Raw genomic sequence first — 25,412 nt, 5'->3', positions numbered from 1 at the left:
ATCATAGCGAAGACCGCTTGTGGTCTCCTCCCGACTTCGGTTGCCCCCAAAGCACCACTCTCACGACATGTAATACAGGGATTATGTTTTAGTAGTGGGAACTCGCGCATTCTCCACAAGGGGCTGGTGTTTTTGTTAGCCCCTACATGACACTCATAATGTATCAAAGCTTCTGGATCACCGTGTTCAGCATTCGGAGGGCACCTGGAGATATACAGCTGCTCTCGTCCCATCCCTTGGCCGACAAGCGGTCGCTGCACGTTTCCATATTCCATTGCAACCTTTTTCTTCTATCTCCATCTTTTTGTCGGTTGCTTACCATGGACGTCTCCAGTGGGTATGACTATCAAGGACGACAGGATGCTTTCTTTATTGTTTCCTGTGGCTTGGCCGCCCTCGCCGGTGAGCGCCACACGACTTTCTCCCCAAGCGGCTATGTGTAAATGCGCACCCCAGAGATCACACCTGCAATATTAACATAGAGACTTCATCCGTTCTGCTAGCCATCGCGGTCTTCCTCCGATGCATAGGCCGATTCATCCTAATCAGAATGCCTGGACCGGACGACTATTTTCTCATCGCAGCTATGGTATGCATAGTCCGATCCCCCGCTCCCAGAGAGCAAGAGAACCTCTAACAATAGCTCTTGCAGGTGGGGATATTTGGTTATATGGTAGGAATGTTTGTTGTAAAAAACGATCATATGGGGTTTCCCAGGTCGAAACTCACGCCTGTCAACATGGTCAACTTCCTCAAGGCAAGTCACCGCCGCCGATGGGTCCGCGTAATGCCGAAACGAGACGCCATGCGCGATCAGGGGCCACGATTCTAACTACCTCACTGTGTGCAGACGGCTTTGGCGATCCAGATAATCTACTCAGCCACGCTGGCCTGCATCAAAATGAGCATCTGCTTCACTTACCTCAGATTCGGTATTGCGACTCCATTTTCCATGCACCTTTTCCTTCGCATCTGCCCCTCCGTCTCGAAGCTAACTCGAGGATCGCGGCGACACATAGCGGTTGCGAACAAATTCCGGTATCTGTGTATCGGGACCATTGCTACACACGCAATCTTCTTTCTTATATGCTTTATAATCCTTTTATTCCAGTGCCAGCCGATGGAGAAGATTTGGGATGTCACCGGTACTGTGCAAGGAACGTGCATAAACAACAGCGCCTTCTTTTACGGTGCGTATACCTCTGACATCATCGCTTGGCCAGTCATCATCTGATAGCAGGACAACAGCTGCCCCGGGCTTCCACATCCTTACCGACATATGGATCCTTCTGCTACCAATGCACACACTCAAAAATATCCGCCGCCCGAACCGCGAGAAAGCTGCGCTATTTGCCATCTTCGGCGTTGGCGCCTTTGCAGTGGCGGCCTCGTGCATCCGCCTGCACACAATCCTCCTCTACAACCTCTCGGACGACAAGTTCCGCGACGCACTGCCGGTGAACCTGTGGACCATGATCGAGACGACCGTGGCCGTCATATGCGCCTCAGTGCCGGGCCTCAAGCCCATCTTTTCGCGGTGGCGGCGCCACGGCGGCCGCGAGACCAACAGCCAAAACATGGGCGCCTCCAAGCTGCCCGAGCTGCTCCGGAGGCGGGAGGAGCGCAAGCAACAACACACCGACGTCACCCTAGACGGCTTGCCCGGGGAGGAGATGAGACCCACGCCGGCCGCCGAGGTCTCGGTGATGCAGCCTCGCGGGGCCGTTCCCGCGGCCACGCTGGGCGGTGATGGCGGCGGCGGATGGGATGGCGGGGATGGAAGCGGGCCCTCAGCAGTCCGGTACAGCGGCATAAGCAACGCCGGGAGCCACCTAACATCTCCCAGCTTGCATCAGGGCAGATACAGCAGCCAAGAGTGCATAATGAGAGAGCCGGCGCCCGTGGACAGGGCCGAGGCCGGCGACCCGCCGAGCTGGCCTTTGGGACCGGCAAATAATGTATGAGTCCCAATCGAAACTTCAAAGGGAGACAGTTGCTATGATCCCAGCTGGGAGTGACAACAGCAGACATGACGAAAGCTTATGATGATCTTTGCATTGGCGGTTTGGAATACTGGCTGATGGCTGATGGGGAGTTTGCAGCCCCTCAGCCGGCTCGTGGAAGCCCGGACGGATCAACGAGATATTGCGACGTATGTCTAATACGACAGGGACTTGAATTCTGTGGTTTCTTCTAACGTTGACGGATTGAGACGTTGGGAGACTTGAGTGGTAGTGCGATTATATCTATATAGAGGAGGACATGTATATAGGAGTTCTGGGACGGGATGGAATAATCCAGGCGCCTTCTGTGAGGAGGCTACAAATGAATTTACATAGCCATATTTTTTTTTAGATAAATGTAGGCTAGTAGTTAGCAACGCTGTGCTTCTGAGTGGCTATTACGACCGAAGCGGCTAGCCAGCTTGAAGTTTCCTAGTCCCTCACCCGCGGAGGCAGGCTGTGAGGGTTTTAAACCACGCCTTCTACCCTGTTGACAACCCGTCCTGATTCTGGGAGCTGTTGTAACGGCTAACTATCGCCCGTGACCAAGAAGACCAGAGGGGGGATACAAAGACCTGGCCGCCCTCGTAGGGATTCCCTCATTCCCTTGGGCTCGGAAGATTGCGCCATCGCGGGCAGACCCCACCCAACCAATCCTCCATCCACGAGAGGAGAGAAAAAACGACAGAAAGCCGATTCCACGACGGCAGGAGGGTGGAAGATCAGGGTCCCTCTCTGGGATCTTGCTCTATTTCTGGCCCCTGGCACCCCTGGTTCGCGCAAAATTGACAAAGTTTTATCACGCCTGAAAGATGTCGACATAAGGCAGACAGGTCAAGATCAGATTCAAGAATTAGGACGGGAAACCCAGGAAAATCAGGAGCACTTTTGACGGTTTGAATTTGAACAGTATAGACAAGATGAACAGGAAAAAAAAGTCATCAATAAACAGAGTCGTCAGGGGCCAGATTACGATTAACTATATACAAATGAACCCCTGCGAACTCGAGAAGAAGGTATCTTACACACCAAAAAAAACTAGAAACAAAAAAGGTACAAACCCAGCGCCTTGCGAGAGAAGCCTTGCAGCACTTGCTCGTCGTGTGTCCAGGGCGAGTAGAAGTACAGGTTGATTGCTTTGTCTTTCTTTGTGCGCGCGATCCTGCCGGCGGTGCCTGGTGCGTCCTGGCACGCTTTGCATTTCGAACCCCGTCGAGATGTTGATATGTGTGTTTTGTTTTGTTTTGTTTGATGATGATGCGTCCGCGCCCACACGATTCGTTGACCTCGTGACTGACATGTTGCTTCCCGCTGCTGCTGCCGTGCTTGCCCTGTTTTGCAATCTCTCCCTGGCCCTTTTCTTTTCTTTTCTTTCTTTTCCTACAACCTGTCCCAGCCCCATCAAACGGCGTCCGCCCCTTACTCAAAGAAGAAGGTGGACTGGCGCTCCTGGGCAGTGCCCGAGACGAAGCTGACCTGGGCGGGGCCGTTGACGCCGCCGTGGATGAAGCGCTCGGGCGCCGAGACCGACTCGAACGAGACGCCCGCGCGGTCGGCGAGGCCGGTGACCTGGCGGAACGAGGCCTCCTGGGAGAAGTTTGCGTCGGCGCCCCTCTGGGCCACGAGCTGGAGGCCGGTGCCCATGACGCGGAGGAAGGTGCCGGGGTTGCTGGCCGACTCGAAGCTGACGGTGCCGTCGGAGCCATCGAGGCCGGGGGACAGGACCCGGAACTGCGTGTCCTGGACCGCGCCCGTGCCGTCCAGGGTGACGGCCTTACCGACGCCCTCGTGGTGGATGTACAGGTTCTGGTCGGCGGCGTTGCGCAGGCGCATGGGGTGGGGGCCCTCGGCGACGGGGACGCCAAAGTCGGGGGTGCCGTTCTGGCGCCAGTACAGCTTCTGGACGCGGGTGGCGCGGTTAGGGTCGTTGAGCGGGTCGCCCTTGATGTCCTTGAAGTTGCGCGCGTGGTAAACGAGCACGTCCGACTTGCCGTCCTCGGACACGGTGAAGGCGCTGTGGCCTGGGCCGAAGCCCTTGGTGGCGTCGTTGGTCTTGAAGATGGGGCCCTTGTTCTTGACCCAGCTCTTAGGATCCATCAGGTTTGCCTTGACGTCGGCCGTGAGCAGGCCCATGGCGTAGTTGGAGTCGGTGGCGCTGGCCGAGTAGGTCAGGAAGAGCTTGCCGTTGCGCTCCATGACGTAGGCGCCCTCGTTGACCAGGAAGCCGATGCGCTCAAAGGGCTGGTCGGGGCGCGAGATGACGATGGCGGGCTTCTGGATGGTGACGGCGTCGATCATGGGGGCCAGGAACAGGCTGGTTCCGGCGCCGTTCTCGAACCTCGGGTCGGCCTGAGCCCAGCAAAGGTAGCGGGTGCCGCCGACGGCAAAGGTGGTGGCGTCGAGCGAGAAGGTGTCGAAGTCGGTCGTGATGAATCCCTTCTCGGACCACGTGGCCGTGGTGGGGTTGGGGCCGTCGGCCGCGATGACGAACATGCGGATGTCGAAGGGGGCCTGACGGCCGAGGGCGAAGTAGATGTGCCACTTGCCATCGATCAGATGCAGCTCGGGAGCCCAGACGAAGCCGACGCCGGCCTTGGACTTTGCGCGGTCGAAGACGACAACCTCGCGGGCGGTGGCCAGCCCCTGGATGGTGGTGGCCTGACGCACAATGACCTTGTTGTACTCGGGTACAGTGGCGGTGAAGTAGTAGTTGCCGTCCGTGTGCTTGACGATGTGGGGGTCGGCGCGCTGGGGAATCAGCACGTTGGTGTAGTTGACGGGCGGCGAGCGGATCGACAGCTGGCTTCCGGCGTCCTGCGCCTGGCCAAGCGTCGTCAGCAGGGCGACAGCGGCCATAGAGGCGCCCCGGAGGACGTCCTTGAAAGAATACATGGTCAGTTCGCGCGGCTCGCGTATCGGCTCGTATTATTAGGTTAGGTGGACAAGTCGACGCGGACGATGAGAAGTACGGTCGACTTTTTTTTTTTAGACACCGTTAGGGGCGCGTACTATTTATCCATAGTCCCATGTTTGCCCCTGGCCGGACTGTTCTTTAAATAAGTTTGTTTCGACGCCAGAGACAGGAGCCAGCCATGGCGCCGTACCTGGCGGCTCTGCGAGACTGCCGTGGGAATCATGTCAGGAACCCTGTCGTGCTGGGCCCCTGGGCACCGAGGCACACCCCACAAGGCACCCTGGCTGTGGGGAGCCGAAACCAGCGGGTGGGGGGCGGACAGCATGCGCACCACTCACAGGAGCCTTCATCCCCCGGGCCACCTGCCCAAAGGAGATCGGCCCATCAGAACGGGGCGGCGGTGCAAGGGTTCCTGGGGCTGCCTGTCAGGCACCCGACAGGTGTGAAACCAAAATGGGCGAAAAATAGACCTGTCGCGTCTTGTCAGCGCGCCGTCTGCTGTCTGGGCCATGCCCTAGTTCGGCCCCTCGAACCCCGACAATGAGCCACAGCGGCGCGGCAGTAGCGGCAAAAGGACTCCTGGGCAAGGCGATGGCGAGTCTGCGCGTTTGTCTCCGTGTGCCACGCCTTGTTGAGCGGTCGCGCATCGGGCCCGTTTGCTCGTCGTGGTCGGTTCGGGCTTGGCGCAGACCGCCTCGGATGAAAGCAACATCATTCCACCGCAGCCGTGGGCGGCTCTTGACCGTCCGCAATTTCCGCTCAGCCGTCGATGCCCACACAGACCTCATCGCCTCGCGCTGGGCGAGAGGAGGCAAGCCCCATCGTCTCCGACGGCTTGCCAACCGCGACTCACGCCAACACCGTCTGCTTTTGCCGCCGTCATGCGCCTGAAATCCAGCAACGGCGGGGTGTTGCATCGGTTCGGTGGGCAGTGTCCGACCGCCAAAGCAATGGCTTTCTCTTCTGGTAATATCCCCATAGAGTCTACAAGCCCTGCCGTGCTCTATGGGTTAATATCAGCGGTGGATACACGCATCGACGTCGTTTATCGATCATCTGATGGCGCATAAAGTCAGGTGGGCCCGCGGGGATATTTTGGAGATTCCAGGTAGCAATTAACCAAAAGTCCAAGGTTAAAGCAAAGACCTTCCCAAATCGACACGTGTGATGGGGGAATCTCGCCCGTAATCAACCCGGCGACGGTGAGGGTTGGTGTGCTTTGCCGCCTGTCGCTGCAACCGAACTGGCAGAAGAGGCGGAGAAAACAAGCCCGCAATGACACCCATTGATGCGGGGTAGCGGGCAGTCAACCTTCTGTTGTAACCTTGACGCATAGCCGACACGTAGCGGATGGGGTTCTATCCCACCACGTTCCTGAACATGACGACACCGCATGTTACCATGTGGTATCCCGGGGCTTTCGGCTGGCATTCCACGTCGGCCCTCGGCAGATTTGGACTTGATGTAGCCGGTAGGTATGCGACTGCTATGACATATATCGGATTCTTGGCATGAGGGCTCATATCTTTGGCTCCTACCTGCCCACGTGCCGAATCAAGGGGCATTCGTCGGATCCCTGGGTATTCATGTCAGTACAGATCCAAATCTGAAAAGAAAAGAAAAAACGTCTGGGGGTTTATCCCGCCTACCAGTCCGTCACCAGTCCTTCATGTAGTCCGCTCATAACTTCCACATCCTCCTTGGAAATCTCAAATCCCCCAACGTCGGCATTCTGGATGATGCGGTCCTGGCTCGAACTCTTGGGAAGAGTGACAAAGTCGTTCTGTAGTGACCATCTGTTCGCGGATAGGTATCGATGTGAGTAGCGCGTATCGGTGTCTTTCATGTACATGAATTCGCATCTCACCTCACAAGCAGCTGAGCGACAGTGCACGAGTACTTCTTGGACAGCGAAACCAGAGTTTTATCGTTCATCTTCATGGCGCGCGCAAGAGGCGCATATGCCTCGATGATGATGTTGTGCTTTGCACATGTTTCTCTGATGGCGACCTGGGTGTTGAAAGGGTGGACCTCGATCTGGTTCACCACAGGCTGGTGGCGCGGGCTTGAGCTCATCAGCTCTTCGATCTAAAGGCGGAAAACACGACGTGATCAGCAAGAAAACGTGAGCCTCGGCGATACGGCCAGCCATGCACTCACATGTTGCACGCCATAGTTGCTGACACCACCCATCTTGACCTCACCCTCGTCGATGGCGTCCTCGACCGCCTTCCAGCTGGTCAGGCGGGCCTCCCTGCCGCCGTATGGGCTGTGCAGGAGGAACAGGTCCACGTATCCCAGGCCGCAGACGTCGACAGACTTGCGGATGGACCTGCGCACGGCGTCGTACGAGGTGCTGTTACTGGCGAGCTTGGTGGTGTAGAAGACGTCCTCGCGGGTCGGCCCGCCGGCGCCGGACGACGGCGACGCGAGGTAGTCGGCGATGGCCTTGCCGGCCTCGCGCTCGTTGCGGTACATCTGGGCGCAGTCGAAGCCCCGATACCCCGCCTCGAGCGCCCACCGGACCGACTGCGAGGCTTCGGTGCGGGACATCATGTACAGCCCAAGCTGAACCTGGGGGATGGTGGCCCCCGTCGCCAGCTGCATGGCGTATTGTAGCCCTGGTCAGCCAAGATGGTGTGCGGTATGTTCTTTGGGGGTTGGGCTCGACTGACTTTGACTTTTTGTGCCAAAACGTTGGCCGTAGACGACATGGCTGGAAATGCAGAGTCTGGCTTTCAAAGAGGGGTATCGTTTATTCCTTCTTCTTAAGACGTTTTGGTCGGCGATTTGAGGGTTTTCGGAAATATTCGTGCTCCTTTGACAGCTCCTTGCATCCCAACGGGAGCTCACCCCACCAGCAGACATGGCTGGATGCAAGAATTGCGTCATGCCGTCCTTGATCGACGCTAATCAAGACCCCGGCATTGGACAGGCAGGCACCAGCTCTCGACCGCTGCGACCGGCGGCAAAGTTAATTTCTACCTCGTCTAACCGCGGCGCCTGGACCAGGCCAATGCCCAATAATTATCCTTCCGCGGGCCTTGGGTTGGTCATTGGAGCCGAAGCCATCTGTTTAGTAGAATATCCAGAAATAGCAGCTGGAATTGAGATTGTTTATGATGTACAGTGTGATAGATGTCGCTGAAAACTTGGCGTGTTCTGCCCATTCACCTCTTCACGGGCACATTGGAATTCATCCTCATCACCACTTCCCACCTTGGCACAGCTCCCTCCTCTTAGCCATCCTTTAAAAAACCGATCGTGCAGCCGCAGGAGGATGCCAAAGTGTTCCATTCAACAAAGAGTAACGAATAACCGGCTGTGCGTTGATAAAAGGCCACAAGTGATGGTGATGATACAAAATCGACATGATACACCCCTTCAGTAGTACCCTCCTCTCCCTCCCCCTCCACCTCCGCCGCCGCCTTTACGGCCCTTGTGCCTGTCGTGCCCGCCGCCACCCCCACCACGCCGGCCACGCGGATATGGCCAACCGGAATCCCGATGGTCGTCGGCGCGTTCCCTCCTCGAACCGTGCCCCCTCGCCGGAGGCCCGTGGCCGTGGCTGTGACCGTTGCGGTTGCTTCGGTGGCTGCCGCTGTTACTGTTGTTGTTGCTGTTGCTGTTGCTGTTCTGCCCATGGTGCGACGACTCCCGTACCTCCTCCTCCAGCTCGACCTCGTACTCTTCAAACTCCTCGGCAAAGTGCTTCGCCACGGCCTCCTTCTCCTTCCGGACCGCCTCGGCGTCGAACGAGAACCGCAGCGTCCCCTCCTGGCCCCGCGCGCCGCTCTTCCTCGGGGCACCTCCCCCGGCGCCCGACCCGGTCGTCGCGGGCGACGTGGCCGAGCCGGGCGTGACGGCCGACAGCGGCTGGTTGCTCATGGCCCCGCCGAGGCCGGCGTCCCGCTCCTCCTGCTCGCAGCGCTCGCACGTGTGCATGAAGCGCTCCAGCGCCGGGTTGGCCTCGACCTCCTGGTTGATCTTGATCTTGACCTGGATGAAGTGGTCGATATCGAAGCGCGCGCCGACCTTGGTGTGCCGCGCAAAGTGTGCGTACAGGTCCAGCAGGTCCAGCATCGTCTCCACGACGGAGCCGCGGTCCGTGTGGTAGGCGACCAGGTCTATCGCCCGGGCCACCTCCTGGTGCTTGCTTATCAGCAGCGTCGTCAGCTCGACAATGGCCATGACCATTGTGAAGGTTGTTTGCTTGACGGGCGCAAACGTCTTGAATATATCGGTGCACATCGGATATGCCGTCTCCAGCACCTCCCTGCCCTCTTTTGGCGGGAAGAGCTTTCGGATCGTCTTTATTAGGTATTTTTGTGGGTAGCGTACTCTGAAGTCGAAGCCGATAGTCTGCAGGATGTGTCTTTCGAGACCGATAACGATCTTAGTCGGTTGGTCAAACATCTGGAAGGAGACGATACCGCAGGTTAGCATGGACAGCGGAAGGTCGTCGATACGAGGAACAAACGAGACTTGGCCATACCTTGTCGTCCTGTGTCGTCGGATGGTCCGGCGTCTTCAAATTGTATGCCGCGCATAGTATTTCTTTGGACTTCTTGATCGTATCCTCCACCTTGCATGCGACGAAGAGGGCCGTCAGGGCGGCGTCCTGGAAGTTGTACTCGGCGTCCCTGAAACATAGCCGGAACATGTGGTAGTAGATGCAGGCGGTATCGAACGTCTTGACAGGCCTAGCAGGAATGTTAACCATCTGGAAACGGAAGGCATCCGACGACGTGTGGAGCAGAGGTGGCCGACGTACAGGCGCAGCGCCAGGCGGACATTATCGATCAGGTAGATGCCCTGCAGCCTGTAGCTCGTCTCGCGTGACTGGTCGCAGCCCGTCGCTCTTTGCATCCGCCGCAGCTCCTGCTCGATGCAGTATTGGTTGGGGACCGAGGTCAGGCCCGGGTGCGGTCCCTGGATCGGTGGTGGCTGCTCCTCGGCGGCGGCTGTCGTCGGCGTCGCGGTCGGCGTCGACCGTGCTGGCCCCGTCGGCGGGGCCGTGGACAGCCTCGGGGCGTGCGGTGGCATCTCGTCGTCCCTAGTCAGGGCCGCCGTCGTCGAGGCGCGCCGACAGCAGCCGGGGGGCTCGTGGGCCGGGCGCGCTGGGGCCAGCCTCGGGTGACGGTGGTCGATGGGTGGCCGAGGCGACAATGGATGTCGGGGAAGAAACGCGGATGCGGCAGGCGCTCGGGCTTCCAAGGGCGCGATCGTGGAATAGCAGCGTTCCAGCTAGCCAAACAAAGGCTTTATTATGTCACACTTTTTTCGACGAATTGCCGGAATCGGACCTTGCGCATTGCTTCTTTCTCCAGGCTTTCGCGCCTTGTCGCGTTTTGCTGCGCGCCAGGCCTCCATCATGGTGCCCATTTCTGGGGGACGTGCACTTATCGATACACACTGCACAGCCCATCCGTCCCTGAATTCAGCACCAAGAACGCCGCGGAACTTAAAATTGACCTCACTCCGTTGCCGCCAATGCTAGTCTGGTCAGTTTCTAGAACAACCGAAGCTACACACTCAAATATCTTCTTGCCACGATGGAAAGGCCCTGATTCCGCTCTGTCATCGAGGTGTTCACCCATCAGGGAACAAAATACCAAAGCAAATACTTGGCTAGAAAAGCTTGCTCCATCCCTTTCAGCCACCTCCGCTCATCGGGCACCGCCCAGCTGCGTCGTCCATAGCCTCTCCCCCAAAGTCCAAGTCGCTGTGGAAGATGGCCCCAAACACGTTTTGTCGGACCTGACTGGCCTTTACCGACAATATCCATCAGCCACGACGCCTTGGCAGGGCCTCCATTTAGTCCCTATTCCAGTCATAGGTCAGGAGATCAACAGCGAGATTACCATATTCCTGGAGGAGTGGTTGCAGCTCTGCCCAAAGTTCCTTGTTGCCTCGGTGATTGTGCAAGAACATGCAGAGGCCATCCTTGAGGAACTTGTCGTCTTTATATAAGTCTCCCGATCCGTAGACACTGTACACTAGGGTTGGGAGCATGTAGAAGGAGTACTCTGCGTCCTCTGCGTCCACTTCTTTGGCGGCATTTCGGAAGTTCTTCGAACACTCCACCTCTAGTTCTCGCATCTCGAGCTTTCTTGCCAAGAAGAATATGTCGGAGTGTATATTCATGGCATGAACGGGGCCCGGCGTAATGTCAAGCCATTCTGGAAACGGGTTAGCCACAGGAACATAGCCGAATGATCTTGGGTACTGCCGTGATCCCATGGCAAGTAGAGTGGCTAAAAAAACAAAGGAGTCGCCCTTGAGGTGCTGTTGGGGAGCATTCTGGTCTTCTTCCGATCTTTGCTGGGATGCTCACTAAGTACGCAGTATTTCCCGGTGTAGGCGAAGTCGATGACCATCTTGAGATCTGACATGTCGACATCCGGAAGATGGATTGTGTTCGTTACTGCGTCCTATCAAATAAAACCATGGTCAGCCTTACCCAAGCAGTATGATATACCAGAATATCCAGCGGTCGGGCAGTTTACCATTTGTAGTTTGCTGCTACAAACTCGGTCGAACCACGGGGAGCGCGCGCACAGGATGACTCGATGCACTTCAACCCGAGAGTTCTTGGATTGTATGGCAAGGTCCGTATACTTCCTACTATCCAGCATCTGCTCGAGAGCGGATATCATTTTCGGGTCGTCCATCGCCATTGCTTGCTGAAGATTCCGATAACATAGACTTGAGGCGGGTTGGCTTAGCACAGATTGTGGCTGGAATTGTCGACGGTGTTGGTTTAATGAGGTTGTTTGAAACCACCAGTCTTTGATCTTTCATGTTCCTGTCCTAGAAGCACAGACCTGAGATTTTTTGTCAGGCTGCCACCAGAAAACGGCGCCTCTTCCCGTCTGTTTGGTACCTTCCAGTACGTACCTTTCTTTTTTATCGCCTCAAGGCCAACCAATATTCAATTCTTTCCCCGGTGCTAGTTTTCCGCGTGTCTCTCCGCTACGCAGTCTTCCCACTCCTCCTCATCTTCGTCAACTAGCATTCACCGCCGCCGGCAAGATATCTCCGCCAGATCCCAGACTACACAAACCTCACGGACTAGGGATCTGATCCTTTGCCTCTTCTCTCATAGAAGCCCCGGAGATGGCGGAGCCAGCATACAGCCCGCTCGCGCAGCTGCTCACAGACGCCACATTCTCGGACCTCACCGTCACCTGCGCGGGCGGGACGACCTTCCGTCTGCACCGCGTCATCGTCGGCGCTCACTCCGAGTACTTCTCCAAGGCATGCGCGGGGCCCTTCTTGGTAACGAAAGCCAGATCTGAGGCACTGCTGTCCTGGAACTCTCAGTAGAGATGCTAACAGGCCAATTCTATCTCATTTAACAGGAAGCTTCCTCGGGACAAATCGACCTACCCGATGTGGACCCAGAAGACTTCAAGAAGCTCGTGGACTTCGTGTATACGGGCACGTACACCGACTACTTCACTCCAGTCCCGCATCGCAGTGTATCACGCAAGGCCGACGCAAGCGCTTCCATATCCGCGACGGTGAGAGGGCTGCGTGGGAAATCACTTGGCCGCAAGCCAAAGCTGTTCCCGGCAGTGAAAGGGCTGCGTGGGAAACCACTTGACCGCAAGCCAAAGGCAATCGCGGCGGTGACAGGGCCGCCTGAGGAACCACCTGACCGCGAGCCAAAGGCAACCGAGCCAAAGGCGTTCGAGCCAAAGGCAATCAAGCCACCCATCATCGGCCGTGTCCCACCGGAGCATCTTGCGGAGTATGTGAAGAACCTTGCCGGTCCGATGGGGCCGGCGGTTCCTGCAAACGCGGGCAAGAGGAAGGCCGATAATGGCAAGGGGGAGACCGATGATGGCAAGAGCCATGTCGACGGCAAGTCACCTGCACCTTCTGCAACAGCATACACATAATGGCGGCTTGCTACGGATAGAATACTAATCAGAGATTTGAATCAAAACAGGTCGCGTCAGCGTTCCTTTCCCGCACTCATTGAAGGACAAGCTAGCGAACTAGGGATTCGATACTGGCTTGATTCACGACAGCTTCCGCAATGACAACAGATCCCAAGAGGTCGAGGGCACCCTGTTCGCCTCTGCGAGGGTGTACATCATCGGGGATCGGTTTGCGGTCCCGGCCCTCAAAGCCTTCAGCCTGATGCGATTCAGCGCTGCAGTCTCGCACATCACTCTTTGGCTTTTGGGTGACGGCAGCCAATCAAGGCGACCCATAATTTATCATGTCCGGAAGCTAGAAGAGACGGTAGACCTGATCTACCTGAACACAGCATCCACCGATGTGGCGCTCAAGGAGCCCTTGTGCCGGCTCCTCCTTTGCTTGGCCAGATCCGACCCAGGAATGAAGGCGCGAGTCTTCCGCCTCGTCAGACGCAACGGCGAGCTTGGTGTGCACCTCCTTGCTTATGCCGACCTGGTCGGCGGCACCTTGTACACGGGCCTACCAACAAAGGGAGAATGCCCCGTGTGTCGTCATACCACCCAACACAAGTGCACCAGAAAAGCCCCAAATCCCACCGGACTTGGGAAGGATTACGGACATTATCTCGGATATCTGACCTGGGAGTGTAACAGCTGTGGCAGGACATTCTCAATTCACCCAACCGAAGGATTCTCCAAACCCAGGAGCCTCGAGTGGATGAAACAAGAGCGAGATGCCGCCATCGCAGACGAGGCCGCAGAGAGGGCGGAAGAGAAAGCGGCAAGCATGTGAGCTACCACCGCATACCGGCGTGTAGCCTAAACGCCTCGGACTACGCCCTGAGGAGACCACCCAAGACATTCAGCTTGCGATGATTTGAGATGATATAGCCTCCGAAGATAGAGGATGATGGGCGCGGCGAACACAACCGCGGGTCTGTCTATTCTTCGTGGAGGAACTGTCTAACAGGCAACCCATCTTTTCTTTCTTTGATTTTTCTGCTTGGACTTGGTTCATGTACATCTCCTATCTCGCGACAGACGCTATGCCTTATCTTCATATCTTTGCTCTTGAGCAAGGCATGCATTTACACCACCAGAGCATACGGGTGCGTTTAGGCACACAAAAAGGCATCAGAATTTCGATGACGTTGAACAAGCTATGTGAATCTTTTTTATCCCGCACACATTGAACGCCGTACTCCAAGAAAATGCACACAGGATTTCGATTAGAAATGCCAGACTCGGGGGCCGGCTAGGAGTTCCTACGCCTCCATTGCCAGCTTCGCCGCCTTCTTCTGCTTCTTGAGCTTGTCCTTGCGCTCCTTGATCTGCTTGTCCAGCTTGTCGTCGTTGCTCTCCACCACGGGCACCTTGGCCTTCTTCTTGGCCGGTTTCTTGGCCTCGGCAGCAGCGACTTCCTCGACCTCCTCGCCGTCGGCCGCAGCGTCCTCGGCAGCGGCCTCGAGCGCCTTGCGCTTCCTGCCCACGTTGGGCTTCTCCTTGTTCTTCTTATCCTCGAGCGCCTTGAGCTCCTCGGAGCCCTCGGGCAAGACGTCCTTTGCGCCGTCGAGCCAGAGCTCGTCCGTCTGCCAGAGCGGGAGGGCGGCCGTGGTGGTGCCCTTGAGGAAGACGGACCGGACGTTGGCCCACTTGCGGGGTATGTGGCGCTCGACCAGGGCGCGCGCCACCGCTGCGGCGTTCTCGGCCAGCTGGTCGGCCGTCCAGCCGCCGAAGCCGACCTTGACGGCCGTGCTGGTGCTGGGCGAGAGGTGCACGAGCGCCGCGCCCGTCGCGGCCTGGACCTCGGCCGCGATCTCGGCCGCGGGCCGGGCGTTGGCCTCGTCGCCCTTCTCCTTCTTGCCGCTGCCCTTCTTCTTGGGCTGCTGCTGCTGGCTCTTGTCCGACTTTGGCTTGCGGGGCGCCAGGTAGACGGGGATGGGCCGCTTGGCGGTCGAGCGGTAGAAGGTCTTGCCGAGGCACTTGGGCAGGCGGTTGATGATGCGGTCGTCGGCGAGGAAGACGTCGTGGCTGGCGAAGAGCTGGCGCTGGGCCTCGAACGTCCTGAACTTGGCCTGCAGGTGGGTGACGTCGACGACGCGGGTGATGCGCTTGGCCAGGGCGGCGGGGAACTCGTCCGAGGCCACAATGTCCTTGTAGGCGCGCTGCGGGTCGGCCACGACCAGGCAGATGGTCGCTTCCGAGTCGGCGGGGATCAGCGGGTGCGGGACGGCGACGCGGCCGGGCTTGAGGCTGTTGTCGTCGCGCACGTTGCGCTTGGTGGTCAGGTTGAGCCAGATGGGCTCCTGCGCCATGTCGGACCCCTCATCGTCCTCGAGCAGGTTCTTCTTGGACGCGCTCGCCGAGGCCTCCTTGGCGGCCTTGCGCATGTGCGACAGGAGGGCCTTGGACGCCTTGACGATCTGTCGGCAAGCGTGTCAGCGGAGCTGTGCTATGGCAGCTATTGGCGGGAAAGTAAGGGGATGGCGGACCTGTTCTGAGGCAATGGGGAAGACGGAGGCATCCTCCGCCTTGGGTACGCTTAATGATTTGGTCATTGTGCTGGAAAAAATGGGTGATTGACCTTGTTGCTTGTCTGCCAAAGGTCGCGATCGTAAGTTGCGATGCGCAAAGGCTGCGACCAGCGGGGGTCGGCGACTGCCTGGGAACTTTTTTTTCTGCCGCAAGCGGTCAGTTGTTATCGGCCAGGGGCTTATCCTGGCGGCTGGATGTGGGTCGCCTTTCGACGTCAAATAGAGTCGGAGCCGATTTTGCGGGGCTTTTAGCCGGCTTGGCGACATCGTTTTTTAATATTTCCTTTTTGGGCAAGTACGAAGGAGCTACACGGGCACCTAACGATACTTGCAAGTTAGATGAGTGCAAAGCTATGAAGGATAAAAAAAAATTACAACAAAAGCTCCGTTGGTAAAAGCTTACCAGGCAACCTATCGGGTGCCTGGTTACGAAAGCCCTAAGGGGTTTTACTTCGATCCTCTGTCCTCTTTCCAGGTGCAGGTAATTTACTCCCTCCGGTGGGATACCTGGGCAGGAAATTTACACCCTCGGTGGGATACCTGCGACAACACCTGTACTCGAACTCGAGACCTACAGGTTCTGGGTTTTACAAGTGGGAGCTCGGCTTTTGCTGATACCACTAGACCACGCCCTGTAGGACTGAGGAGGTTGAAGGACAATGCCCTAGGCCAGCCTGATATACCTACGCAGGCCTGCAGGCCTTTGCTGTTTGGCGACGGCGCTGACGTCACTGCAATCTCTGCAGAGTTCGGACGACGGAGCTCCCGCACAGTTTTGGCAGTAGGGCAACGGTGGGAGGTCTACCCAACGCATCTGATATGCAGCGACCCATGGCTGGACGGGCAACAACGGCTACCACAGAAGCGAGAACATCCATTTGACTTCCGTCAGCCCATGTAGAGCCGATCACAGACGGAAGATCTGCACACCCCAGATCGTCCGCCACGCAAGCACTGGACCTCTTAACCGGAGAGGATCCCAGAAACGCGCAAGGGACAAGTATGGTTAAGTGGATGCGACCGCAATGACAAGATAGTACAAATAGTATATAACGCGTGCGCATGTCCATCCTCCGCTCCTCCTGCTCCTAGGGGATATACACGTAACCCGGCCAAACGATCGTAGCCCAGGAGATTCAAAACGCCAGCCAGAAAAAAACAAAGGAAAATAAGACAGCGATAGACGGATAATACATACAAGGCAACAAAGAAAAAAGAAGTTGGGGGATATCTCGGGGTGACCTGCCATGCGCTTGCACGTGGCTAACTTACACAAGGAAAACAAGAAAACAAAACAAGAAAAAAGGGGGGCGCTGTCTACAACGCTTCATGCGTACCCAAAAAAAAAAAATCGCATGAGAAACGAGCCCTTCCTCCGTCCTCCACAAGGAAAATAACAGGAGGTGCGAGCCTGAGTTTGAGGACGACGGGAATTGTCGCAGGCCTGAACGCAATCGCAACCTCCACCGCCAGCCAATCTCCTGTTCCTACCCAGCCTCATATCATCATCATGATCGTTTTCTGCACTCGGGCTCAAGACGAAGCCAGAATGGGGGGAAGGGAAGGGTCGGGAAGCTCATGCCGTCTGACTTGCCATCCGCCTCCTTTTGCTGCATGAACCTCCCCCCTCCTCCTGACACCCCGCACCCCGCTGCCTTTTACCAACATCGCAGGGCCCTCCAGAAGCCCTTGCCGCCCCTTCCTAACCTGCCGGAGCTGATGTTGGGCCCCCTGTTGCAGGGCCCACGCCCGTCGGGGCCGACGCCGGGCTTTTCCGAGCCGGAGCCGTCGCGGGGCAGCGGGCTGAGGGGCTTGGTCATGCCGCGCTTGTCCATGCCGGCCTCCTGGTCGAGCACGCCCATCTCGGCGAGGCGACGGGCCTCGACGACGCGGCGCACGATGAGGGCAAACGTCTCCTCGATGTTGACCTCGAGGCGGGCCGACGTCTCCATGAAGCCGCAGCCGTTGCGGCGGGCCCACTCGAGCCCCTGGGCGGCGGGGACCTGCCTGCTCTCCTGGAGGTCGCACTTGTTGCCGGCGACGATCTTGACGGGTGGGACCGTCTTGGCGCCGGAGCCGGCGCCGGGCGAGAAGGCGGCGGCCGAGTCGTGGGGGCTGACGCCGGCACGGGCGGCGCGGGCGGCGTTGTCGAGGCGGTTCTCGGCCTCCATGTCGATCAGGTCGTTGAAGTGGCCGAGGGCGTCGAGCGAGTCGCGCGACGTGATGTCGTAGACCATGAGGAAGGCGTCGGAGCTCAGGTTGGACGAGGCCCACATGCCGCGGTACTCCTCCTGGCCGGCCGTGTCGGTCAGGGCCAGGTGGTAGACGACGCCGTCGATGCGGCGCGTCACGCTGTAGCTGTCCTCGATGGTCGGGTCGTACTCGGACGTCCACTGCGACCGCACCAGCCGCAGCGTGATGGAGCTCTTGCCACAGCCGCCGTCGCCGCAGATGGTGATGGAGATGGGTATGGGCGGCAGGCTCGAAGCCGACGCGGTTTCTCGTTGTCGTGCCATTGTGGCCTCTAGTTTCTGTGTAATGTCGTCCCCGTGCCTACCTCGGCGAGGTGTGGTCGCCGAGGGCCTTGATAGCTGTCGATCGAGTCGAGATGGGACCTGTTATGTTGCTGTGCAACTGTGGTGTATGTGCCTGGAATTGGCGCCGCGGGATCGTTTGGATCGTGAATCCGAGTTGCGCAAATGCGGGGCGGCGTGATGGTTGCGTCGAGGAGGCGAACGAGGGATGGAGGGAGGGCAGGCGCCAACGATGAGGGAATGAACGGGGTGGCTGGCCTGGGTGCTTCTAGGACGGCGCCAAGGCAAGCCGTCTCGACTTGTGGGCGCGCGCAAAACGTTCCCGAACGTCTGCCGGCGCTTTCTTCTGCACGGATGGGAAGAAAGCAATGGGGAACGAGGAAACAAATACGGTCGAAGCGCAATGTGTGTAGCTTTGGGGCTTTGGGGCAGGGTAGGTCGCTTTTGGGTTTGGGTTGCGCCGCTGCGGGCCAAAAGAGCCGACCAGCACCAGAAAAGATGGAGCGCACGTCTTATTTCGCCCACACGGCAATTTGGCCACAACGTCAACAGCCGGTGCTGGCTCTCGGGCGCCCACAGACCACGAAGCTTCAGTGCTCTGAGCGCGTGGGGAGCCCCGCCTGGGAGATAGGATAGGTAGGTACCTAGAGGTAGAACTGCACAGCACACGGAGCTGGAAAGAAAGGTTGTGCCTGGCACCTGCAGGACGGGCACCTGCAGGCTGCAGTGTGGGGTCGAACCTGAGCTGCTGGGACTTGGGTCGGAAATTGAGACAGGCCAAGGGGGCAGCGAGACAGGGATGGAAATTGAAGCACGAGGCCCAGTCCGGATGGGAAACAAAAGGAAGAATAGGACAGCGCAGCGCTGGGCAGCAATGACGGCGGTGAGGGAGGCGGGTCTCGTTTTACTTCTTGTTCCTACTTTTATCTTTTCGTTCCTTTCTTTTCGCCTAGACTATCCCCGTCCATTACGAGAGGCTGGCGGCGTGGCTCGCCATGGTGTCTTTTCCCACTTTTGGTGGGCCCGTCCTTGGGCAAGACACCAGACCCGAGACGGATATTGACCGTGTGTTATGTGAGAGATACATACTTTGGTGGGGCTTTATGTACCTTGGGCAGTGGATAGACCAAGGACGGGTCCGACTTTGGCCTCCTGGACGGGCTGGGACAATACCTGGGTGGTAGCGAAAGGCTCGTGGGTCTGTGCGGGTGGAAAAAGAGCGGCGGAGCGAGCCGTACAGAGCAGGTGGTCTGTCTGTCTGGGCTGGACCTCTCTCTGTGTGATGGCTGCGGGTTGGGATTCCATGATCTCGCTTGCCGTCATCGACCTCGCCGCAGCGAATCCTCAGCGCTCCCTTTTTAAATCTGCCTCTATTGGCGCATGTCTGTCGCTGTCCTGTGACGCCCTCAATGTCAGCGTGTTTCCCGCCGGCACCAGTAGGACCCGGCCCTGCTGCCAACGCTGTTTATTATCAAGCCTATCTTCTACTAACAACCACAGCGTTGTGTGCAAGTGGGCGTACTAATTTTAGGCGCGAGGTGGACTCGGTCGCCAGGAACGGTGCACGTATCATCGGAAAAAGGAGAGGTGAGCGAAAAAGCGCTGGGCTCTGTTTGGCTCCCCTTGCCCAGCGCAACACTGCACTCCTGCACGCCACCTGACTCAAGCAGACTTGACCCAATCAAATCAACGCTGCGCACTGCACGCCATCAGCGGCGCCATCCCGACGACGAGCACCCGCCGTGGTCGCGCATGCACCATTATGTGATTGATCAATTCGACTTCCCCTGCAGGGGCCAGTGGAGCCAGTGGGGCTGATCGGCCGGCGCTGAGGGCTTGGCAAGGACCCCCACAGCTCCAATGAAACCAAAGAAAGGCCCGAAACCTGTGCATGGCTTCCCACTAAATCGACGACATGGACCCCGTGAAGAAGACGTGTCCGTCTAATTCGTCCCTCGTCCGAGTCTCGTGCCCGTCAGCTGCTCCGCGCGCGCTGTTTCTTCAGTTCGGTCTGATCTGTGCCGCGCTGCTGTGCCTGTGTGACGTTGTCCAAGGAAGCAGCACGACCCCTGCCATCACCGATAGACGCGCCCCAAGGGCCCTGTGACTGCGCGGCGTTGTGGGAAGATGGGTCACCAACAGTAACCCCGCCAGTAGGCGCTCCCGAAAGACTCTGTGCCTCGACGGCATTCTGCGAGGGAGCAGTACCACCAATACCAACCTCGACAGGCGTGCCCTCAGGAGTATCCTGCGCCTCGGTGCCACTTTGGGAAGCATCGCCGCCACTGCCAGACGCCTGCTGCTCCTCCGGACTTGGCTGGGGCGCAACCAGTTCCGGCAGCGACGCCGACGCCGCCGACGCCTCGCCCGTGTCCGCGCCCGCGTTCGCGTCCGTACCCAGCGTCAGCAGCAGCGCCGACAGCATCGGCAACTCGGGCAGCACCGGCGCCTGCCCGCCCGGCTGTTCCTGCGGCGTCTCCACCTCCTCGAGGTAGACGGTGCGGCACATGGGACACCTCTTGCGCCGGTCCTGGCTTGACTGCCCCTGATTCTGCTGGTTTTGCTCTTGCTGCTGGCGGCCAAGCAGGCCCTCGCACCAGCCCCGCAGGCACGCCCAGTGGAACACGTGCCTGCACGTTAGCAGCCTCATCGGCTCGCGCGCGCTGGGAAGGGGTGGCAAAGGCGGCGACGGCAGCGGCAGCAGGGGCACAGGGGGAGGCGGCGGCGGTGGCGGCGGCAGCCCGCACACGCGCGTCCTCGCGGCCTGGATGCACGCTTGCGCCATGCTCCTGACTCTTCTGCACGCCAGACGCGCCCATGTCGGCCTTGGGGGTGCGGCGGCGGCTCCTCCGGCCCCGTCCGTGCCGAATGGCTGAGCGGGCGCCGTCGTTGTCGAGCCGATGGCTGGCGGCGGAGGGGCCGACAGGTCTGGGGAGGCCGAGCTGCTCTCCACATACAGGTTGCTGAGACAGATGGCGCTGCAGCCGACCCAGGAATCCCGTCAGTTATCGAGTAGGAAAATACGCCAACGTGCCTAGCATCTAGCTTACCACTTGGGCTCGTCGCTCCCACCCGACCCCGCGTCGCTGGGCCTGTCTTGCACAACCTCGACGACATTGCGTAGCCTCCTCGCAAGCCGCTCCGATCCCGCCCGCGGTCCGGGCTGTTCCGGGTCTGCCACGGCGGCCAAGGCGGCTCGTTGTCGGCGGTAGCTGATCTCGTTGGATATACCGACCGCGATCCAACAGAGGATGAAGCTGCAGCGCCCGCGAAACCGCGCCGGTTATCCAGCGTCAGCTTGCGTCATTGGCCCATGGCGGCGTGGCCTATTTGGCCCCCGACGGACGGGGGAGACTAACAGGAGAAAACCACAGCCCATGGTGATTGCTACCCCTTGCTGCGAGGCTGTAAGGGCTTCTTGGTCTTTGGAAGTTTGGTTTGTTGAGGAAGAGGTGCTTGCTAAACCGTAGTATCCCGACATTTGTGCTGCGGCGCGAAGAGCGAGCGGCTGTGCTGGTGGAGTTAGTCTTGTCTCCCGTGATGCCAATAAAGAAACGGCTTGGTTACGATACTGTGAAGGATGAAAGTTGAAGGCTAAGATGCGTAAACGATGGGCTGCCTGTCGGATGGTGATTCTTGCGATCAAAACAGTTAGCCTGACGTTCCATGGAATCAGCGGTGGGCAGGGCCAGTTCTCCATTTCCCCCCTCCTTCCTTCCCTCTTCTCGTCCCTCCTGTCTTCCTTCTTACCTCGGACTTTTCATCGCCGCCTTCACCTTTGACCTCACCACGCCTTCCTCTCCCGCTTCCTAGGTAGGTATTCCTTTCCCCTTTTTTCGATTGCCAGAGGCGCGAATAAAAGAGCAACCGTGCCATGCCAGCGCGCCTGGACCTCGGCAGTCCATGCCCTAAGTATCTAGGTGGTACCTACCTAAATGATATGTAGAACCGAGTTCATACCCGCAACACAGAGTTAGTTGCCGGGTGAATCCGTCCCCAGATCTTGCCGTGGCTTTGTACAGGCACAAAACACGGAGAGAACCAACCGGGCTGTACCACAGCAGAGGACGTTGGATGTCCACCCATGCTGGTTTCCGCATCACGCCGGCCCTTGTGTCACAGTCGCAGGCTACATAGGCAGGAGACATGGAGAAGATAGTGAACTTCCTCTAGCCCGCCTGCCATTGGGTTCCATTACGTCCGCCGCCTGTGATTGCCGGACCGGGCAGCGGTGCTACGCGAGGCTGACATTTTCGTCAACGACGAAATCCCCCGGAGGATGCCACACAAGGCCAGCCGGCCGACGCGGCGGAAGCTGCCCCATGCTCGAGTCTGAGATGGTTGCTAAAGTCATATGTGATTCCACAAGTCAAAATGTCTACGGGCGCACCTCGGACTCCTCAGCGTCGCTCCCCCTACCCGCCACCCCTTCTTCAGCGCGCTCCTGATCGCCGGCACCACAACCCCCGCCGGGCTCGTCTCGGCGCACACACAGCAGCGCCGCGAGGGCCAGGGCGCAGAGCACGGCCACGAGCCAGAACGGGATGCCCATCCAGGCCCCGCCGGCGCGCACGCCCACGGCAAACGCCCACGGTAGCGTCGGCCCCGCGACCAGCGACCCGACCGTCTCGACCATGCCCGCGAGCGCGTACAGGCGCGCCGTCTGGTCGGGCCCGCCCGCCAGCCCCGCCAGCAGCGACCGCGACAGGCTGCCGGACCCGACCGAGAGCGTGAGCGCCAGCTGGCCCGCCGCCAGCAGCGGGACGGCCTCGAGCCCGAGGCCCGTGAGCAGGTTGGCGAGCGCCATGAAGAGCATGGAGGCGCGCGCGAGGTGGAGGTCCCGGCCGACGCCGACGCCGCCGCCGCTGCCGCCGCCACCGCCGTCCTTGCTGCGGGACTTGATCAGCAGGGGGAGCAGGGCCAGGACGAGGATTGTTAGCAGACCCCGGGCACTGAAGAAATAGCCAAGTTGGGCCATCTTCCAACCGAATTTCTTGCTGAACGTCAGTCCCAGCGTGGCGCCCTGGACCGTCGTCACGGGCTGCGTCACGAAGAAGGACGGCATGACGCAGAGGATGGACGCCCTGCGCAGCATGTGGACCGAGGAGCGCAGGCTCGACAAGGATTCGGAGAGCTGGGCGCGAAGCATCTTCCAAAAGCCCTCCTTCATAATAGTGTCGCTCGAAGTGCCCGCTTCGGCCGTGCCCCCGGCGGGCCTTGTTTCTGGGAGGATCACAAGGGCAACAAGGATCGGAACCAGGGCCGTGCAGGCCGCGCGGACAGGCACCCACGGGGAGGAGGCAGACTCCATCATGTGCGCGGCCAGGGCGGGCCCGATGACCACGCCGCCGATGGCGCCTATGGACGTCCACATGAAGGCCGAAGCTCTGCCGGCGGTTTCGGGGTGGTCAGCACTCTCACGGTGTGTGACTTCACAGTTCGAGGGAAGAACTGACTTGTCCGTCGCCACGTCAGCGATGATGGCGTGGATGACCGTCACAGCAGTTGCGGGACCTCCGCCAAACACGGCAAACAGAGTCCCTAATAGGGTGAGCTCGACGGGCATCAGGTCCGGCCGGCTGATGACGAAGCAGCTCCAGCAGATGGACATGAGGATGCCGGCAAACGATGCCCACAGGATCGGCTTGCGTCCAAAGCTGGTTGACGGCACAGAGTTAGTCTTGCTCAGATCATTGGACAAACCTGAGGCATGACGGAGTGAGAAAGGTGACACGAACCGGTCCGCAAGCAAACCCCATGGAAACGAAACAACCAGCTCTGCCAAGGCCCGTCAGCATCTACCCCCCGGACAAGAAGCAAACCTCGGAAACACACCACCCCCTTACCGGTTATCGCATTCACGACGCCGGCCCAGCCCCCGAGCCAGGCCAGGCGCATCTGCACCTCGTCGACCTTGCACTTCTCCTCGGGGACCGGCGCCGAGGTTCCGTAGTGCCGGCGGCACAGGTCGTCCTCGATCAGGCGTGCCAGCGGGATCAGCAGGACCACGACGCCGAGCACCATGACGAACAGCATGAGCGCCACCGTGGCCACCACGGCGCGCGGCGACCGCACTTGGTACCAGCGGTGCCGCCGCCACGGGCGTGCGTGCGCCCGTCCCTTGGTGGCCCCGGGGAGGCCCCTGTCGTTTTCATCGTCGTCCTCGGCATCTGAGGCGCCCACGACCGTGTCGTCCACCTCGATTTCTAGGAGAGGCGCCGTGTCTTGGATGGAGGTGAGGTCCTCTGGCGGCTCGTCAGAGTAGCGAAGCCTGCTGTCGTCCCCGAGGTCCGCCATTGTTTGTTATAGGGGTCAGTATCGTTGAGTTTCCGGCTTCCGATCTCAAGCCTTCGGCCGCTTGAAGCCCAAGAGATCGCGCTAGACGGCAGCAGGACATGGCTAGGCGTATTTATGCTCAACTGCTCACTGGTTTACGTCAGCCGGCCAGCGGTCGCGACCGACAGCTAGACGTCCTTCAGCTCAGTGGCTGAGACCAAATCCAGCGAATCACACCCAACCCGCGGATCAATCGTATTTCGCATTCGGGCGTTCCGCGTGGGGTGACGAATGCGGCAAGGCAGAGAGGCGGCGCAGGCCTTTGGTGTGACGGAAAGCCAATAAACGGATAGATGATTGGTGGGCATTGTAACCCTTCCTTTCTCTGGATTCCAATTGGCCCACGAGCTTTCTCATGCTTTTGTCACCATGGCCGATAGAAATATCGGCAAGCCGCAACAGAGGCTGGCAGGTGGCCACCGTCAACTACGGCATCGCCAAATTAGACCAAACCGGGCGCGTCTTGTATATACATGTACGAACCTCGGGCAGCACTGTCTCAGCGAGGGACGGGCACAGCGACACGGGCACTTTCACAGTCCGAACCGGTCATCCGGGGTCGACTCCTCGGTCCCCGCGAGTCGCGCACAATGGTGCAATATCATGACATGAAGGGCGGTTCAGCAGAGCTCTGGACTTGTGTGCTGTGCAGAAATTCGCAGGCTGCGTTGCTACAGGCTGCGGTAGTTCCCAATACTCTGGCCACCCCCGAGCTGACAACCACATGGACGCAAGACATTGGTGTTGCGTGGTGTTGGTTGGACTTTGGGACAGCTTACACGTCTACTGTCAGCTTCACGCGACGTCAGGGCTCGGGCGTCGCTGTGGCCTCGCATGATTTTGACACGAACCCCAGCCCTCTTGGGGCTGGCGTCAGCCCGTCAACTGCCGGCCCTCGCTCTCGGGAACCAACACCATGTCCTGTTTTAAAATAGCAACCAGGGTTACCGTGTCAGAATTGGGTCCGTGGGAACAGGAAACAGCCAGCAACAAGCAAGGGCCGGGGTTGTTTCGGGACAATCCATCCCCAGGAAAACGGAAAACGCTAAACGAGAGGGAAGAACCTCCGTGCATTGCACGGAGATAGGAGGCGAAAAAAATCGCCATTTTCGAGGTAGCGCCAAGAGTACCCCATGTTCAGCCCCTACCAAATAAAGGCC

General features: G+C 58.9%; 12 protein-coding genes across 12 annotated transcripts; 4 read left to right on the top strand and 8 right to left on the bottom strand.

Annotated features, from left to right (window-relative positions):
• Positions 1-320: 320 nt before the first annotated feature.
• On the top strand, positions 321-2,068 carry GGTG_12303 (hypothetical protein; the record flags this gene model as incomplete). Its single annotated transcript, XM_009230200.1, has 5 exons — positions 321-439; positions 504-589; positions 653-681; positions 1,112-1,190; positions 1,249-2,068. 5 exons carry the CDS (start codon positions 321-323, stop codon positions 1,962-1,964), a joined length of 1,029 nt encoding a protein of 342 aa, XP_009228464.1. The 3' UTR covers positions 1,965-2,068.
• A 779-nt stretch (positions 2,069-2,847) lies between these two features.
• On the bottom strand, positions 2,848-5,328 carry GGTG_12302 (alpha-N-arabinofuranosidase 2). The gene has a single exon (XM_009230199.1). The coding sequence runs from the start codon at positions 4,893-4,895 to the stop codon at positions 3,423-3,425; it is 1,473 nt and encodes a 490-aa protein (XP_009228463.1). The 5' UTR covers positions 4,896-5,328; the 3' UTR covers positions 2,848-3,422.
• Positions 5,096-5,987, top strand: GGTG_12301 (hypothetical protein; the record flags this gene model as incomplete). The annotated part of the gene is made up of 2 exons (XM_009230198.1): positions 5,096-5,357; positions 5,899-5,987. The coding sequence occupies 2 exons, from the start codon at positions 5,096-5,098 to the stop codon at positions 5,985-5,987; spliced, it is 351 nt and encodes a 116-aa protein (XP_009228462.1).
• On the bottom strand, positions 5,309-7,766 carry GGTG_12300 (aldo-keto reductase). Its single transcript, XM_009230197.1, has 5 exons — positions 7,593-7,766; positions 7,078-7,518; positions 6,785-7,005; positions 6,567-6,713; positions 5,309-6,493 (listed from the first exon to the last, which is right to left on the bottom strand). The coding sequence occupies exons 1-5, from the start codon at positions 7,629-7,631 to the stop codon at positions 6,472-6,474; spliced, it is 870 nt and encodes a 289-aa protein (XP_009228461.1). The 5' UTR covers positions 7,632-7,766; the 3' UTR covers positions 5,309-6,471.
• Positions 7,767-7,953: 187 nt separating this feature from the next.
• On the bottom strand, positions 7,954-10,266 carry GGTG_12299 (C-type cyclin). Its single transcript, XM_009230196.1, has 3 exons — positions 9,692-10,266; positions 9,413-9,620; positions 7,954-9,333 (listed from the first exon to the last, which is right to left on the bottom strand). Exons 1-3 carry the CDS (start codon positions 9,961-9,963, stop codon positions 8,302-8,304), a joined length of 1,512 nt encoding a protein of 503 aa, XP_009228460.1. The 5' UTR covers positions 9,964-10,266; the 3' UTR covers positions 7,954-8,301.
• A 468-nt stretch (positions 10,267-10,734) lies between these two features.
• GGTG_12298 (hypothetical protein) lies at positions 10,735-11,597 on the bottom strand (the record flags this gene model as incomplete). Its single annotated transcript, XM_009230195.1, has 3 exons — positions 10,735-11,099; positions 11,255-11,351; positions 11,451-11,597. 3 exons carry the CDS (start codon positions 11,595-11,597, stop codon positions 10,735-10,737), a joined length of 609 nt encoding a protein of 202 aa, XP_009228459.1.
• Positions 11,598-12,036: 439 nt separating this feature from the next.
• GGTG_12297 (hypothetical protein) lies at positions 12,037-13,724 on the top strand (the record flags this gene model as incomplete). The annotated part of the gene is made up of 4 exons (XM_009230194.1): positions 12,037-12,198; positions 12,282-12,673; positions 12,975-13,392; positions 13,503-13,724. 4 exons carry the CDS (start codon positions 12,037-12,039, stop codon positions 13,722-13,724), a joined length of 1,194 nt encoding a protein of 397 aa, XP_009228458.1.
• On the bottom strand, positions 13,707-15,486 carry GGTG_12296 (hypothetical protein). Its single transcript, XM_009230193.1, has 2 exons — positions 15,341-15,486; positions 13,707-15,271 (listed from the first exon to the last, which is right to left on the bottom strand). The coding sequence occupies exons 1-2, from the start codon at positions 15,404-15,406 to the stop codon at positions 14,114-14,116; spliced, it is 1,224 nt and encodes a 407-aa protein (XP_009228457.1). The 5' UTR covers positions 15,407-15,486; the 3' UTR covers positions 13,707-14,113.
• An 827-nt stretch (positions 15,487-16,313) lies between these two features.
• Positions 16,314-18,507, bottom strand: GGTG_12295 (Ras protein let-60). The gene has a single exon (XM_009230192.1). It carries the CDS (start codon positions 17,896-17,898, stop codon positions 17,041-17,043), a length of 858 nt encoding a protein of 285 aa, XP_009228456.1. The 5' UTR covers positions 17,899-18,507; the 3' UTR covers positions 16,314-17,040.
• A 712-nt stretch (positions 18,508-19,219) lies between these two features.
• Positions 19,220-19,577, top strand: GGTG_12294 (hypothetical protein; the record flags this gene model as incomplete). The annotated part of the gene is made up of 2 exons (XM_009230191.1): positions 19,220-19,352; positions 19,417-19,577. 2 exons carry the CDS (start codon positions 19,220-19,222, stop codon positions 19,575-19,577), a joined length of 294 nt encoding a protein of 97 aa, XP_009228455.1.
• A 104-nt stretch (positions 19,578-19,681) lies between these two features.
• On the bottom strand, positions 19,682-21,305 carry GGTG_12293 (hypothetical protein). Its single transcript, XM_009230190.1, has 3 exons — positions 21,276-21,305; positions 20,967-21,173; positions 19,682-20,894 (listed from the first exon to the last, which is right to left on the bottom strand). Exons 1-3 carry the CDS (start codon positions 21,293-21,295, stop codon positions 19,892-19,894), a joined length of 1,230 nt encoding a protein of 409 aa, XP_009228454.1. The 5' UTR covers positions 21,296-21,305; the 3' UTR covers positions 19,682-19,891.
• Positions 21,306-22,248: 943 nt separating this feature from the next.
• GGTG_12292 (hypothetical protein) lies at positions 22,249-24,463 on the bottom strand. Its single transcript, XM_009230189.1, has 4 exons — positions 23,763-24,463; positions 23,655-23,694; positions 23,373-23,573; positions 22,249-23,303 (listed from the first exon to the last, which is right to left on the bottom strand). Exons 1-4 carry the CDS (start codon positions 24,211-24,213, stop codon positions 22,295-22,297), a joined length of 1,701 nt encoding a protein of 566 aa, XP_009228453.1. The 5' UTR covers positions 24,214-24,463; the 3' UTR covers positions 22,249-22,294.
• Between the last annotated feature and the right edge of the window lie 949 nt (positions 24,464-25,412).

This window comes from Gaeumannomyces tritici (genome assembly GCF_000145635.1).
Source record: "Gaeumannomyces tritici R3-111a-1 unplaced genomic scaffold supercont2.8, whole genome shotgun sequence".
Classification (NCBI taxonomy): Eukaryota; Fungi; Ascomycota; class Sordariomycetes; order Magnaporthales; family Magnaporthaceae; genus Gaeumannomyces; species Gaeumannomyces tritici.
Note: the sequence above shows the minus strand (reverse complement) of the source record. Positions and strands in the feature narration are given on the sequence as shown.